Below are 15222 nucleotides of genomic sequence, written 5' to 3'. Positions count from 1 at the left end.
GGCTACTGACAGATGAGTGGTGTGGTTCCTCACCCGGGAACCAAACCTGGGCCACCAAAGCAGAGTGCGCCAAACTTTAACCACTAGGCCATCAGGGCTGGCTCTACACTTTTCAACTTTAAAGATTCTAACTTCACTTTTGGTTTATAGTCCAGGACAGGAGTTTGTAACAGTCAGAAAATGGAACCCACTCTAGATCTTTCCAAGAGAAAGGTTTTAATCAAGAAATCGGTTAAACGAGTACATTAGTTATCTATAGCTGTGAAAAGTCACCCTAAAATTTAGTGGCTTAAAACAACAGTAACTGTTATCTTTCATGGTTTCTGCAGGGCTGGAATTCGGGAGCAGCTTGGCTGAGCGATTCTGATACAGGGTCTCTCACGAGCTTGGCGTCAAGATACTGCAGGGGCTGCAGGCATCTGCAGCTTACCTAAGGCTGGAGGAGCCACCTCCAAGATGCTGGTGGGAGGCCTCAGTTTCTCTCCGTGTGGGCCTCTCCCAGGGCTGCTCAAGCATCCTGGTGACGTGATGGCTGGCTACTCCCAGAGGAAGAAGATAGAAGCAACGATGCCTTTTATGACCTACCTTCAGAAGTCACACACCATCACATCTGCCATATTCTCTTAGACAGAAGTGAGTCCCTAAGCCAGTTCTGCCTCCCAATCCAGGAGAGGGGAGGTACGGAGGAGGGTCAAAGAATTTGTGGATATATTTTGAAACCAAACAACAGGTGATGATAGAGCTGAAGAGCCAAACAAGGGATAGTGAGACAACCTGTAGATTAACAATAGCAGGAAGACACTGACCCACTCAGGACTGGAGGAACAAGTGAGGAAGGAGGCTACCAGAGCCCAGGAGCCAGGACCACCCAGTGGAAACTGGAACTTTGGAGGAGCTGGAGGCTTGAAGATGGAGTCACTGACAGAGATGCTCCCCAGAGCAGAGAGGGAGACAAACAGTCGGCTTCTTCCTTCCTCTGCTCCCCAAGCTTCCGTCATCGCCTGCAACAGCCGGACCCACCAGGAAGCAGAGCGCGAGGGAGCCTGGAAAATGTAGTTTCTCGTGATGCAGAGGTGAACAGAGAGGGCTGGGATGGGTCTGAGATCAAGTGGGTAAAGACTAGCATGGAGCCCCGCAAATGGCTGATTTGATTAGGTGTTGATATTGTGGTTAAATTTGTCTTGAATTCTGATTATTTTTATATATCAATATTGTTCTCAATAAAATGACATTTTAAAACTGAAAATGAAAAAGAAAAGAATAATGAAAGAAATTTCTCCAGTCTCCTTTAATCTTCCTTAATGTTAAAAGACTTCTGTGGGGCCAGAGTGAAGGGGCATTAATACCCAGACAGCAGAAAGCTGCTCCAGCCTTTCCAGGAAATGGCCTTTTGCTATTCTTTTTAAAACTGGCCAGCATTTGAGGACTGACTGATGTAACTGATAGAAAACCCTCCTCGATTTCGAACTGGGCTTCCTAGTCCCGGCCACGAGTGTCTGATTCCAGGTAGAAATGATTTATTTTGTCTACTCTAGATCTACACCCAAAAGAATCGAAAACACGTCCATACAAAAACGTGGGTGTAAAAGCTCACAGCAGGGGGCTGGCCCCGTGGCCGAGTGGTTAAGTTCGCGCTCTCCGCTGCAGGCGGCCCAGTGTTTCGTTGGTTCAAATCCTGGGCGCGGACATGGCACTGCTCGTCAGACCATGCTGAGGCAGCGTCCCACATGCCACAACTAGAAGGACCCACAACGAAGAATATACAACTACGTACCGGGGGGCTTTGGGGAGAAAAAGGAAAAAAAATAAAATCTTTAAAAAAAAACAAAGTTCACAGCAGCGTTCTTCACAAGAGGCAAAAAGCAGAAACAACCCAAATGCCCATCAACGGATGAAGGGACAAACCAAATGTGGTCTCTCTGTATAATGCAATATTATGCAGCCAGAGAAAGGAATGAGGCACTGACACGTTACAACACGGAAGAAGCCTGAAAACATTGTGCTAAGTGAAAGACGCTGGTCACAAAAGGTCACAGATTGTATGATTCCATCCCAAATCCATAGAGACAGAAAGTAGATTAGTGGGTGCCCGGGGCTGGGGGAGGGGGAATGGAGAGCAACTGCTAATGTGTACGGGGTTTCTTTTTGGGGTGATGAAATGTTTTGGAATTAGATAGTGATGATGGTTGAACAACTCTGTGAATATGCTAAAAACCACTCAACCGTACACTTTAAAAGGGTGAATTTTACGGTATGTGAAAAGGAAGGAAGGAAGGAAGGGAGGACCCATTTTTTGTTGTACTTGACTGACCACTGATCACCATCTGGTGGGTTCTGGACCAGATCTGAGTTGAGAGGTTCGTTCATCATCCATCAAATATTTCTTGAGCACTCACTATGGGCCAGCTGCTTGTTACGTTGGATGTATTTGTGCACAGCATGGCACACGAGCTCATGCCAAGCTGTGCTGAGGACCATAAAAGTGCACGTTTACTGTGGGTGAGCTGGCGTCTCCTGAGAGCCTCTGGTTCTGTGATTTGTCTTCAGATCCTGAAATCACGTTGAAAGACACCTGATGAGTAATTATGACAACGATGCTAAAAAGTATAAAGTAGTTGATAGTGATTATTTTACAGTACTATAATGAAAGTTACTTTTGTTTCTTTTCTAATTTTTAGATAGCACAGTTAATTTATAATATCAAAAATACATTTACAGATGACTTCTGGCTGCATCTTTGGTTTGGCCACCAGTGTGTTTTCAAACATTGGAGGTGAATGTATTTAGGCACAGCATCTATGCTCCAGTTTGCCACAGTCCTCCCCACTCCCTATTGCCTTAAGCTGGTGCCATCTCTCATTCATATAAGCTGCCTGATCCCTCAAGGCATTTGAAATTTGGGTCCCCTGATTTATATCATAAAACCCCCACAACATACAATTCATTGTGGCCCACTGAGATGCTAAATGTCCACATTTTAAATCCCTGATAAGTGGAGTTAGAATATTATTTAATCAGCTTGAAAATGAAAATTAATATTTATTTTCTAGATAAAAATAGAATTGTTCCTGGCACTTTTCTACAGAGTTCAGTTCAGTTTAATAGTAAACCTCTGAAGGCATTAGAAGGAGGAAGAGATTTAATACAGGGAAACAGGGCCTTATAAATGGCTTGGTGAGGCTGGAGGAGCAGGCTCCAGGCTGGGCCCCCCTCCAGCGATAACTCCAAGAATAACACTAGAGAACTGAGCTGCGGGGAGAAGCAGGGCCTTTGCCACAGTCCGGAAGATGGGGAACCAGGGGACCATTACTGGAACGCTTGAGTTCAATAACACGTCATAGCCAGGAAGCTTCCACTTTAGCTGCACCTGTTTCTTGACACCTGAAGCAGGGAGACTGGACACTGAGGCGCTACTGCCCCCTATTGCCTGATGATCTTCCAAGAAATAAGGCCTCCCGTGTGCACAGCACATTCACCTACATGGTGTCATCTGATCCTCATGATCACTTTACCAGATAAGCAAGGAATGTGGTGTCACCCCCTCTTGACAGATAAGGAAAGTGAAGCTCAGAGAGGTGATGGAACATAATTAAGGTCACACAGTGCAGAACTGGTAACAACATGTCTCCTCAATCCCAGGCCAGCTCAATGCATTTGACATGTCAACTGAGGTCATGACATGTCATGAGCGAGGTCTTTTGCGGTTCTACGGTAGGTCCTGAGAGCACAGCATATATATGCCATATATATGTACCTCGTGAATGACATATACTGGTAAATAACTATAACTCAGTAGGTGCAAATCTGCCTTGTAAGCACAGACGAAGGGACTAGTATCTGCCAGCAGGTCTAGGAACATTTCAGAGAACAGGCGACATCTGAGTAGGGTTTTGAGGGATAAGCAGGAGTGTACTAGGAAGCAAAGGGTGGAAAAAAATTTTCCTAGTAGCTGGCAAGAGCTAAGTGAGTGGGAGGTGGCACCAAGACTTTGGGGAGCCGAGAGAATTTTAATTTTGGAAGATGTAGACAAGGTAAAAATCTTTTGGTAGTGGTATTACACACATACAGTAAAATAAGGTGCATTAGCCTTAAGTATACAGCTTCTCGATTTTTTAAAAAAGCATATGTAAACACTCAAGTACTCATCATTCAGGTGGAAATATAAAACATTTCCAACATCCCAGGAGAACATCCCTCGTGCCCCTTTTCAATCTCTACCCACCTCCATCCTTCCGCTGTTGGTTTTTGCGGGGTCAGGGGAGGCCAGCATAAAAATCTCAAAGCCCTTGGCTGCAGCCCCCATCTCAAATTCCCTCCACGCCTATTGCTGCCTCCAAATCTTTCGCACCTTCTTTGGACAACCCTAAGAGGGCACTGCCCCGGGCGCGTTGGTTTCTCGATACCCACACTTTCTTGTGTGGCCCACGTGAAATTTAGGTTGCGCGGGAAAAGGGAGGGAGGTGGGGACGACGGCTTTTGGTCCTTCGGAGCCACCGTCCAGGTCGGGCCGCGCGGAGCCGCCATGTCCCTCGCCGGCCGCCGTGCGTCCGTTACGTGGCAGCTGCCGGCGCCCGCCAATCCACGGCGCCCGCATCAGCCCCCGCGGGCGGCGCAGCCGGAAGGGGCGGAGCGCAGGCGGCGGCGGCTGAGGCGGCAGCGGTGGCGGCGGCGGCGGCTCTGGAGGCCGCAGTCCCGGTCGCGGCTTCGGCCCCAGCCCCACCATGGTGACGCTCGCTGAGCTGCTGGTGCTCCTGGCCGCGCTCCTGGCCACGGCCTCGGGCTACTTCGTCAGCATCGACGCGCACGCCGAGGAGTGCTTCTTCGAGCGGGTCACCTCGGGCACCAAGATGGGCCTCATCTTCGAGGTGGCCGAGGGCGGCTTCCTGGACATCGACGTGGAGGTGCGGGCGCGCTGCCCGCGGCCGAGGCGGGGTCGCGCGGGGCCCGCCCGGGGTCTGCGGGGCCGCGGCGTGGGGGCCGCTCGCCGGGGTCTCTGCGGCCCGCCGGGACTCCGCGCCTCCCTCGGGCCGGAGCCTCGGCTTGGTCGCTGTGGGTTCCCAGCCTGAGCGGCGGGTCCCCCCGGACCCCCTCGCCGAGCTTTGTCGCCAGGCGCCGCGGGTCAGCCCCGCGCCTCTCGGGGGTTGGCTGGTGGCCGCCTGGGTGCGCCCGGCGGCCGCCTTCCTTCATGTGACGGGTTAATGTTGGAACGTGGCGTGGAAACTTTGGGAAGAGTAAATCGAAAGCTGTTGGGGAGCGCTCGCAGGCGTTCGCGCGCTGTTGCTCTTTACTTCGCATAGAAACGACCTGAGTGTTTGGCTCGTTTTTACGCAAACCTCCAGATATCTGGCCATCTCTGAGTAGGAGAGGGTGGAGTTGCGTCCTGCATTTTGGGAGGAATGGTTGCAGCGAAGGATCTGGAGGAAATGGGAAATTATTTTAAGAAACCCGCCGTCCCTGAATTTCCTCCTGTATCTTTCTTTAAAGCGAAAGAATGATTCGCCTCTAACTTTTTTTAGGAAGCCAGATGTAACTAATACTTAAAATTCATCTGTAAGCATGATTTAATTGGGTTTAAGAATTTTATTCCATTTGGCAGGGAACATCAACAGAGTTGGGCACAAATTACGCAATACAAGTGAAGTCCAGAATTAAGAGGATAATGGGAGGATTTGTTGTGAAAATTAGCGAAGACCTTAGAGATCAGCTGTTCCAGTCTGGAAGTTTTACGGGTGGCTGGGGCCTCATGAAAGGAACTGACTTGAGCACCGCCGAACAGCAGATTTTAGCGGACTGGGATGGGAACGTGCGTCTCCTAGTTTCCAGTCTAGTCTTTTCCCTTAAGCATCTCACATAAGCCTATTCCTTCGTGATTGGCAGTTATCAATCAGGAAAACCTAGAAATGTAGCTTGCTCAAAATTCTTAGTTTTAAAGAGATTTCTGTTTTTCTTGTTTTGTTTTTAACAGCTACGTGTTTGCATGTTTGTTAGTGGACTAGGCCACTTGGAATGTGGAGGTGCGGTTTCTGTTTCTGAGGGGTTTACGTTTAAATCGGACAGATAAGACAAATGTCAGAGTTGAGAAGTGTTGAGAGAGCCTTGTTTAATAAGTAAGAGAGCTGCACCTGAAGAGGTTACTGTCACTGACTGAAGGGGAACTAAGTGAAAATTACATTTTCTCAGCAAATATCCTACCGCTGATAGACATGGCTCACGTAGTTTATGGTTTTAAATCTTTCATGATATCTCATGCATTTCTCTCGCCTCCAGATTACAGGGCCTGATAATAAAGGAATTTATAAAGGAGACCGGGAGTCCAGTGGGAAATACACCTTTGCTGCTCACATGGACGGAACATATAAGTTTTGTTTTAGTAATAGGATGTCCACCATGACTCCAAAGATAGTGATGTTCACCATTGATATTGGGGAGGCCCCGAAAGGACAAGACATGGAAACAGAAGGTGAGATGAACCTTCAGAAGGTTTATATCATATTCCAGGAATGAATATTCTTTTATTTTATCCATCTAAATGGAGTATTTATTTTGATTTCTTATTCTAGGTTCGTTCACTGTCTTTACAACCAAAAACCTTTTGTGTAATATACTTTTTGCTTATTCAAATCTCCTAATTAACAAAAAGAAGTTTTTGGAATTTCATGTTTATATTTTAGTTCTTTACAATTGCCCCTTCTGGCAGCTTTTCTTAGTCACTTTGTGCTCTTGTAGGCATGTGGGTTACGTGTCCTAAGTGGTTTGTTTGGTTAATCCTGCTGTATACGTCTTTATTTGCTCATCTGTTTACATGACTAGTTTAGCTAAACTTTCTGTTTTATTTTTTTGTGTGTTTATATCTTACACTTTCTTTAGGTGGTGGAGATACCTGGGATGGTACGTGGATTGCTTTTTGACAGCATCCTATCTTTCCGCGTATTTTGTTTGCTGCTGTCTAATTTCTGCTTTCCTTCCTTCTAACCTCAGTTTGTTAGCATGAGAGTGTTTTTTCTCTTAATTAAAAACCCTACAACTAATTAGAGTTTTAGAGTGATTGTTTTTTGGCGGTTTTTATTTGGTTGACAGGAGATACAGGTTAGGTCATTTTAAATTAATAGCAGTGGGAACACAGTGACTGACACTTTAGTAGTAACATCATACTTTGTTTTAAATGAATAGTGAAGGGTGGAAAGATTCAGCTACACTGGACAAGTGAAAGTCTTAATTAAACATACCTAATAGCACGTGGTGCCGTTGACTTTGTAGGAAGTATTTTGTAGGCTTGTTTTACCATAATTAGAGTTTTCTAACTTGAAACTTGGTTGGATCTAAAATGCAGTTGTAGGAACCGTGTCTAGAATATGGTGACAAAAGCTCTGTCAGCCGTATGTTGCAGTTAGCTTGGTCTTTATTCCTCAACTGACGAGTAATGAACCCTAAATTGATTCTTCTGGGTAAATTGCTTACCAGGAGCCAGCACATTTGGAATTTTTTTTTTTTTTGGGCCACAGTGCATGTCAGGATTTTTGGAGATTAGCAGTTCAGCACATTTCGTAGTATTAACATGATATCACTTGTCCTAGATAGTGAGCAATTAGTAGAGTACGTACGTCATAAAGGAGGTGAAGTGTTTGTTAGGTTTTGAAATCTGTAGAATCATACTGTTTAGTAATTCCTGCATTCGCTTTTCAGGGCCATTTACAGTGTAGGACTTGGCTAATTCTCAAGCAGAATTAGGAGTTTTGAAGGGCTTTGTCTTTGTTCATTTTCTGGAAATTAGTCTCTTCTAAATTGTTAGAAAATATTGGCTGGTGAGCTATAATGAATGTTGAATATTGAATTAGTCTTAAATAATCCTTTAATGCCATATCTGCAATTCTTGCATTTGCTTGTTAATGTCAGCCAGTGGCAGCTGTCAAATCAAGCCTATCTCTAAAGCATTGGTTCTCAATTGAGGACGATTCTTGCCCCCAGGGGACGTTTGACAACACCTGGAGACATTTTTGATTCTTATGGCGGGTGAATGATCCTACGGTGCATTGGACAGCTCCCCACAACAAAGAACTGTCTGGTCCAAAATGTCAACAGTGCTGCTGCTGAGAAACCCCGCTCTGAAGGTTCCATGTTGTGCATGGACTTGTGAAGTGAAGCTAGCGAGGGATGATTTGAGATTCTAGCCCAACTACCTTAAAATGGTAGGGGCCTTTGGCTTCTCTTAAGAAATTTAGGATTAGCAGTGGCAATTTGGAATTCCAGATGAGGCCCGATCTTGGGCAGTGACGAAGAGACCCCTGCAATGGGAGTCTTCCCTTGTGGTGTGTTTTTTCCTACAGGTCTGCTCATTGTCATATATAGCACTACCTAGAGGCAGACACTTATTGTTCAGAACTCTTAGTTCACCCTCTGTTCGTTTTTTTGCTGAAGAGAATACTTGGTTTTAAACCTTGTGCAGCTGAGAGCTTGTCTCTTCACTTGCAATGCCTGCTAGTCCCCACTGTGTGAAAGTATTGCTTTGTCTCTCATAGAAGGTTTGAGTTGGTGTGGATTTTCCCAAGAATGTCATGTTTTTCTCTGCTCAGCTTCCTAGAGATTAAAAGTCTGTTTTGATATTGCTCCTAAATTAACATTAGAGGTATATGACTTTTAAGGTAGATTTTGATTTTAGTTTAGATATTGTTGTAGGGTGTTATTAGGCTTTTCATTTGTTTTATATTTCGTGCTCTCTTTTTTCCCCTCAGTCTTTTTTTCCTCGGCTCTGGTTGGTGGCCAGTGTGGTGAACTTCACTTAGCACTTCATTAAAGGAACTTCTTAGGGTCAATTGTTTTCCTTTAGTTACATTGCATAGTATGTTTCCTACCCTGAAAGAGATTTCTCTACTAGGAATGGACTTTAAAGAGTGCTTTGAGAATTAAATTGTCATCAGTGGTCCAAAATGATGCCTGAGCCATTTCTAAAAATAGCTTCTTTTGTGTGCCTTCTCTGAAGAATATTTGTATTGCTTTATCAATAGTTTTCAAAGAGAGAGTGCCAAATATGTGCTAATCTGTTTTCAAATCCTTCTGTAGCTCACCAGAACAAGCTAGAAGAAATGATTAATGAGCTAGCAGTGGCGATGACAGCTGTAAAGCATGAACAGGAGTACATGGAAGTTCGAGAGAGAATACACAGAGCAAGTAAGTTAACGCTCGAACTTTGCAGCAGTGTCTGGTGGCCACGACATGGCGCAGGCGTGTTACCCGAGAGCTTGCTTGTGTTTTCCTCTTTGGGAAATTTTGCAAACGTAACCATACTAAAGCACTCACTTAAAAAAAGCACCTACGTAGAGATTGAGTCTGCGTGTTTGTAGAGCTGTGTGCTAGACTTGTTTGCTGTTGGATATTCATTCTAAACCACAAAATGCTGTGAAGATTGACAAGCTTTTAAGAGTTTTTAAAAATGTGTGGTCAGGTAAGGAATAAGCCAATGGTTTTCTTAAAGCAGAAAGGAAAAACATGGTCAAATGGATGTTGCATTGGTTTTAAGTCACATGTCTGGCACTTTTGTGGCAGTGTGATTAATATTATATCCTGAGATGTAGCTTTTTTTCTGAAACCCAAGATTTAGTCTACTTAAAATAGAAAGCACTAAAACACGAAGTCACCTGGCAGTCACCAGGTGAAGATCAGTTTGGGAACTGGGAATGTATTTGTCCTCGGAAATAGTCATGACTGGAATCCCACGTTAGGGTACAAAAGCCTGTTTAGCCCATGATATAGCATTAAGTATTATGCTTTTTCATTTAAAATGAGGAGATACCAAATTGACACACAGACCAGATACCATATTTTAGGACAAGGTCCACACTTGTTCAGTATCTTTCATCTTCTAAGTAGTTCTTGGGGATAGACCTCACTGGGAGCAAGCTTGTCTGTACATGCAAAGTAGTTTATGTTAGGAATCTTTGTTCTGAGGTTGGGGTAGGGAGTGGAAAGGAGAGAGACTCAAAAGCACAGGTCAGATTTCTTCAAGATGCAGTTTCTGTTCTTCCTACCCTCTTACATCTTACATCTGTTCTTGCCACTGAGGGAAAGGATCCTTCAGGACCTGGAGTGTAGAGTTCACCTCCTCTTCTTTTTTTTTTTTTTTTTTAAAGGAAGATTAGCCCTGATCTAACTACTGCCAATTCCCCTCTTTTTGCTGAGGAAGACTGGCCCTGAGCTCACATCCATGCCCATCTTCCTCTACTTTGTATGTGGGACACCTCCCACAGTATGGCGTGCCAAGCAGTGCCATGTCCACACCCAGGATCCCAACCAGCGAACCCCGGGCCACTGAAGTGGAATGTGCGCACTTCACCGCTGCGCCACCGGGCCGGGCCCAACCTCTTCTTGAGAGAAGAAGTAAACATAACAGACTGGAGAAGTGCCCTCTTCTTGCTTTTTTGGTGTAGTGTGGGGGTTGAGGTGGACCAAGGCTTGTATACACACACTCCTCCTCTTCCACCATAATTCCTTCTCCTCCTTGCCTCCACTCTTAAGCGCCTCACCCTCTGGGATCTCCACCTTCTCTCCCTCACCTGGCTGGGGCCTATTTGTGGGTTCCCTTGCTCCCAGGTGGGGTCAAGCCCATTCTGGGATGAGAAGGGCAGTGAACAACATCTGAGGTCTAAGAGCGTTCACTGCTTTGCAGTTTAACTGGTTGAGACCAAATGGCTTTAAGGGTATAGGAAGGTTTTGGGAACCCAGCAGCCAGAGGAAGCGCCTGTCTTCCGGTATGGGGGCATCCACCCTTATTCTCTCACCCTTAATTTGAGCAGAGATATTCCTGTAATTGTTTCATAAACAAAATAGAAGTTTAGGCATTCAGTTTAATTTTCCGCAAATCAAGTAGTTCCTGTAATATTGTTTGTTTTTTGTGTCTTTCTACAGCACTCACTCCTCAGAGATGAACTTAGTGAGACCTTTTTTCCCCACTATGGTGTTGTAATTACTGTGTTGCTTCTAGATCAGGCTAATATGCGAATGATATGAAGACAGGGCCTTATATACACACACTTTCCTAGGTGGCTACTTTCCTATGTTGTTATGCTTCAGTGTTCTATTTAAGCTTAAAGATGCATTTTTCTGTAAAGGGAGAGATAAATACTTCTTTTTATGTGATTGCTTAATATTTTGAAGTATTTACTCAGCCATTCCCCTTTTAGACACAATTTTAGAATTAGTCATTCACTTATGCTAGAAATTGGTTACTAAAGTTTCAAAAGAAGGAAACTTCATGCCATGGAATTAGCACTAACATTGCAGTGTTGGTGGTTTTTAGAATTCTAGTTAAAGTTCTTGGGCATGTGTCTATTCTTACTCTGGAAAAAAGTCACTTTTTTTCTCTTTTAAGTAACTGTAAATTATCTTTTTGGAAACACGTTAATTGTCTCTCACTTCTTTTTGAGTTATCATTAGTCCAGTAGCTTTTACAATTCTGGTTAATCTTTTTACAAATCGTATACATACATCTAAAAATATGACACTTATTCAGCTGATTAATATTGTTATGATATTGCTAATTGTGATTGTCTTTAATATTGGCCCTTTGCAGAAAAACCAGAAACTATCTAGTAATTTTAAAAGGTTAAGGCTGTAGAGTTTGATCAGAAACTTGAAAGAATGTGACATAAATTGAGCAGAATAAATTGTTATAGTCATGGCTGTTAATTTTAAGGATCAAATCCTTAGCTTAAGAGTGGCATAAATTGTGAGACACATTCAAATTTGTCTGGTAGTAACCGTCAGTATTGGTCCATGAAACTGAGAAACCTCCCCTGTCTAGAACAGATGCCAAGTACATAGTAGATGCTCGTTGAGTATTTGTTGAATATATGTTTAAAGAAAAAGACACTTAGGGGCTGGCCCCGTGGCTGAGAGCTTGAGTTCGTGTGCTCTGCTTTGGAGGCCTGGGGATTCGCTGGTTTGGATCCTAGGTGTGGACCTAGCACTGCCCATCAGGCCATGCTGAGGCGGCGTCCCACACGGCACAACTAGAAGGACCTGCAACTAGAATGTACAACTGTGTACTGGGGAGCTTTGGGGAGAAGAAGAAGAAGAAGAAGAAGAAGAAGAAGAAGAAAAAAACCTATTTAAAAAAAAAAAAGAAAGACTTAGACTGACACAATTCGTCTTGGTTGGTAGTGCTTTTTGGGTAACTCTCTGATCTTGAAATGACCTCTTTTTTTTTAAGTCAATTTTCTGTTTCAGCAAAAATGATTATAATGTAGGGACGTTTCAGCGTGAGGGACAAAGAAGGCTGGATTGGGTTTTAACCCTAGAAGTGTGACTGTGGGCAAGCCACTTTTCCTCTCTGTTCTCATACATCAGCAGAGTGGGTTTGGCTGCTCCATGAATCTCATTTAAATCTAAAATTCTCCAAGTCTTTGGGTTTCTTGGGGACTAAAGTATTTAGAGTACTATGAATGGTGTGCAAAATATTACTTTGACACAGAGTCAAGACTAGGGGATGATGTTCATGATGCCTGTGCTTTTTTTTGGTTGTTGAATTTTGTTTGTTGTCCTCAACAGTCAACGACAACACGAACAGCAGAGTGGTCCTCTGGTCCTTCTTCGAAGCCCTGGTCCTCGTTGCCATGACGTTGGGGCAGATCTACTACCTGAAGAGGTTCTTTGAAGTCCGGAGGGTGGTTTAAAAGCCTCTTCGTGATGCTCTCAAACTCATAATTAACTCACTGTTTACCAGACATCTTGGTCATAATAATGTCATGAGTTTCTACGTTTTTATTTTCTGAACTGTACATTCACAGCTTATGTTTCTTTGTAATTAATAGCTATTGGGAGAAACCCCTTTTTAGGAAAGTTTATAGTGAAGATTTGATGTTTGATTGGTATAATTTCTTACTTGAATTCTGCCTCCAGTATACAGGCCCTTCTGGAACTCAAACACTGTAAGTGAAATAGAGGTGTGTAGTCCTTATTGTATCTTCTTTTTCTTTTGTTTTGAAATAAAAGGCAGTGTGTTCAGGATAGTACTTTACTGAAATGATTGCGTCCTCTGGATCCCTTATTACGTCATTGAAGATTCATCTTGTTCAGTCCTTATGAGAAACGACAGTCTGAATCTTGATTTTCTCCCCAGCCTGGTGGCAGAGCTCTGTGACTTTGGAGTGTGCTACCAGATTGGTACTTTTATACTTCGTTTTTGCTTTGAAGATAAGACTTAACCCAACAACATTTTCCCCCGTAAATTTTTACTTTGAACCTTTGGACTCAATCACCTCCGCTTAAATTGATGACACGAGCAGCTAATAACTGTTTTGGGTTTCTGCCTAACCTTGTAAAAGTTATTAAAGCCAGTTCTCTGGGTGTTTCAGCAAACGGTAGCTCTTTTCCTTTCTGTACTGGCATGTTGCTTTCTCTGCTCTTGGCACGTAGGAACTATGCATTCATGCAATTGGGAAAATCTGAATTTCTGATGCCAAAGGGTTAAAGCCTCTTGGATTTCATTGCAGTGATAGACAGCCACTATTTTATTTTTGATCAGTGGCATTTTGGCCACTAAGGTTTAATTAGGGTACTGAACAGCACTGTCAGTACTAGGGTTTTTGTTTTTCTTGGGTCTTTGTTTTTTGGCACATGTGAATTTTGTTTTGTATAAAACAAAATGACTTTTTCTTGGTCTCTGATGATGGGTTTAAAATTAAAAGAGCATCTGGTTTTGGTGTAGGGATGATCCAGGATTATGTTGTGACTGATGTATATTAGTTACTTGGACATTTTTTTTGGATCTTTGCAAGGGGAAAACTACAAGTAACGAGTTTTATATAATTAATTTAAATTTGTTACAGGTTTTCATGTTCAGGATAAACAATTTTTCAACCTTAGGTGAAAATACTTGCAACAGTTTAAGGTCAGTGTTACCTTAGGACAACTGTTGCATGCCAATTTGTGTGTGTGTGTGAAAACACTTCAAAATTGAATTAACAGATGTAAATTTAAAATTGGTTGTGTATCTAATCTGCCCCAGGTTCAATAAATAAACAGTTCTTTTTAAAAACAGTCAGTATTCCGTGTTTTATATATTAATGATCAACTCACATATGTTCAGTACCAACTTGCTGTTCATATTTGAAATGTTTGCTGAGTAATTATGCCCATAATCGTGACGACAGTGAATAGGAACCCAATTTTAGGTTTCGCTGTGTGGTTTTTTTGATTGGTCATTGTTAACATCTTAAGTATTTTTTTCATTTGGATAGAAAAATGTTTGAGTTACTTTCACTCGACCACCTGGATTATGGATGTGGGAAGTAAGTTTAAGGCGGATTAAATGATTTGCCCAAGGCTCCCAAATGAAGAGTGATTGATGGAACCAGAAACTAGGTCTCTGCCTTTAGAGACGGTTCCTTGTCCTGCATTCCAGTAGGGGCCTGCTGGCAATAAAAGAAACGGCCATTTACTGAGCCGCGTGTAGGGTCCTAGCGCCATGCTGCGTGCTTTACGCCGTTTGTCTGCTTTATTCCTCAAAACCGCCACTGCTGTTAGAATCCTCATTTTGGAAATAAGGATACAGACTTGCGTTTGCTTTCACAGCTGTCTGTGGAAGTCCCACTTTATGAAACAGTTGTCAAAGGTATTTTGAGGATGGGATGGTGGTATTTCAGTGAAAATGTTGCCTCAGGCTATCATCTTTCCCTTCGTTTGGTCTGAGATGGCTGGAGTCTGCATGAGTCCTAGACCCATTTATTCATCTCCGGAAATACTTGAGTGTGCTACCAGTTGTAGCCACTGGGATAAAGAAAATAAACATCCCCATCGTCCTGGGATTTACCTTTTAGTAGGGGGAGGTGAACCTAATAAATACATGAATTATATGGCATATTATTCACGTTGAGTGCTATGGAGCAAAGTAAAGCAGGGTAAGCGGTTTTAGTGATTAGGAAAGGCAGGCGTCGCTGGGATGACGTGTGTGAGGACCTGACGGCTGTAAGGGAGCCAGCCGCGCGCACGGGCTGGAGGCGACGCGTGCTCACGGGGCCAGCACGTGGGAGGTGGTGAGCAGGAGCTTGCTGAGTGAATGCGCGCCGACAGACGAACGGCTCACCAAGAGCGAGCACGGGACGGGACGAGTGTTCCTGTTCCTCCGAACTCAACCAACATTTATTGTGCCCCAGGCAGTGGGTCCCCCATCAGCCCTAGTTCGGATAGGTGTCTGTCGGGCTGGAGCTCCGCAGCTGTCCTTCGGCCAGG

General features: G+C 43.8%; 1 protein-coding gene and 1 long non-coding RNA gene across 3 annotated transcripts; one reads left to right on the top strand and one right to left on the bottom strand.

Moving 5' to 3' along the window:
- Window positions 1–904: 904 nt before the first annotated feature.
- Window positions 905–4534, bottom strand: LOC139045912 (uncharacterized). Its single transcript, XR_011505308.1, has 3 exons — window positions 4223–4534; window positions 2312–2550; window positions 905–1043 (listed from the first exon to the last, which is right to left on the bottom strand). It is a non-coding gene; the product is annotated as an uncharacterized lncRNA (long non-coding RNA).
- Window positions 4535–4603: 69 nt separating this feature from the next.
- Window positions 4604–14031, top strand: TMED2 (transmembrane p24 trafficking protein 2). 2 transcript variants are annotated; one of them, XM_044776016.2, is made up of 5 exons: window positions 4608–4901; window positions 6268–6460; window positions 6868–6888; window positions 9058–9165; window positions 12541–14031. In XM_044776016.2, exons 1-5 carry the CDS (start codon window positions 4722–4724, stop codon window positions 12663–12665), a joined length of 627 nt encoding a protein of 208 aa, XP_044631951.1. In that variant the 5' UTR covers window positions 4608–4721; the 3' UTR covers window positions 12666–14031. The 2 variants fall into 2 exon arrangements, with proteins under 2 accessions (XP_044631952.1, XP_044631951.1); XM_044776017.2 differs by lacking the exon at window positions 6868–6888 and having other exon boundaries at window positions 4604–4901.
- Window positions 14032–15222: the final 1191 nt, after the last annotated feature.

The sequence above is a fragment of the Equus asinus genome, chromosome 8, assembly GCF_041296235.1.
Source record: "Equus asinus isolate D_3611 breed Donkey chromosome 8, EquAss-T2T_v2, whole genome shotgun sequence".
NCBI lineage: Eukaryota > Metazoa > Chordata > Mammalia > Perissodactyla > Equidae > Equus > Equus asinus.
Note: the sequence above shows the minus strand (reverse complement) of the source record. Positions and strands in the feature narration are given on the sequence as shown.

Excerpts from the sequence above, each read along its gene's own strand:
- TMED2 (XM_044776016.2), top strand. The coding sequence starts at position 4,722 with ATGGTGACGCTCGCTGAGCTGCTGGTGCTCCTGGCCGCGCTCCTGGCC. Across the intron at positions 6,889-9,057 it reads TGGTGGAGATACCTGGGATG|CTCACCAGAACAAGCTAGAA; the intron begins GTACGTGGATTG and ends ATCCTTCTGTAG. Across the intron at positions 9,166-12,540 it reads AGAGAGAATACACAGAGCAA|TCAACGACAACACGAACAGC; the intron begins GTAAGTTAACGC and ends TGTCCTCAACAG.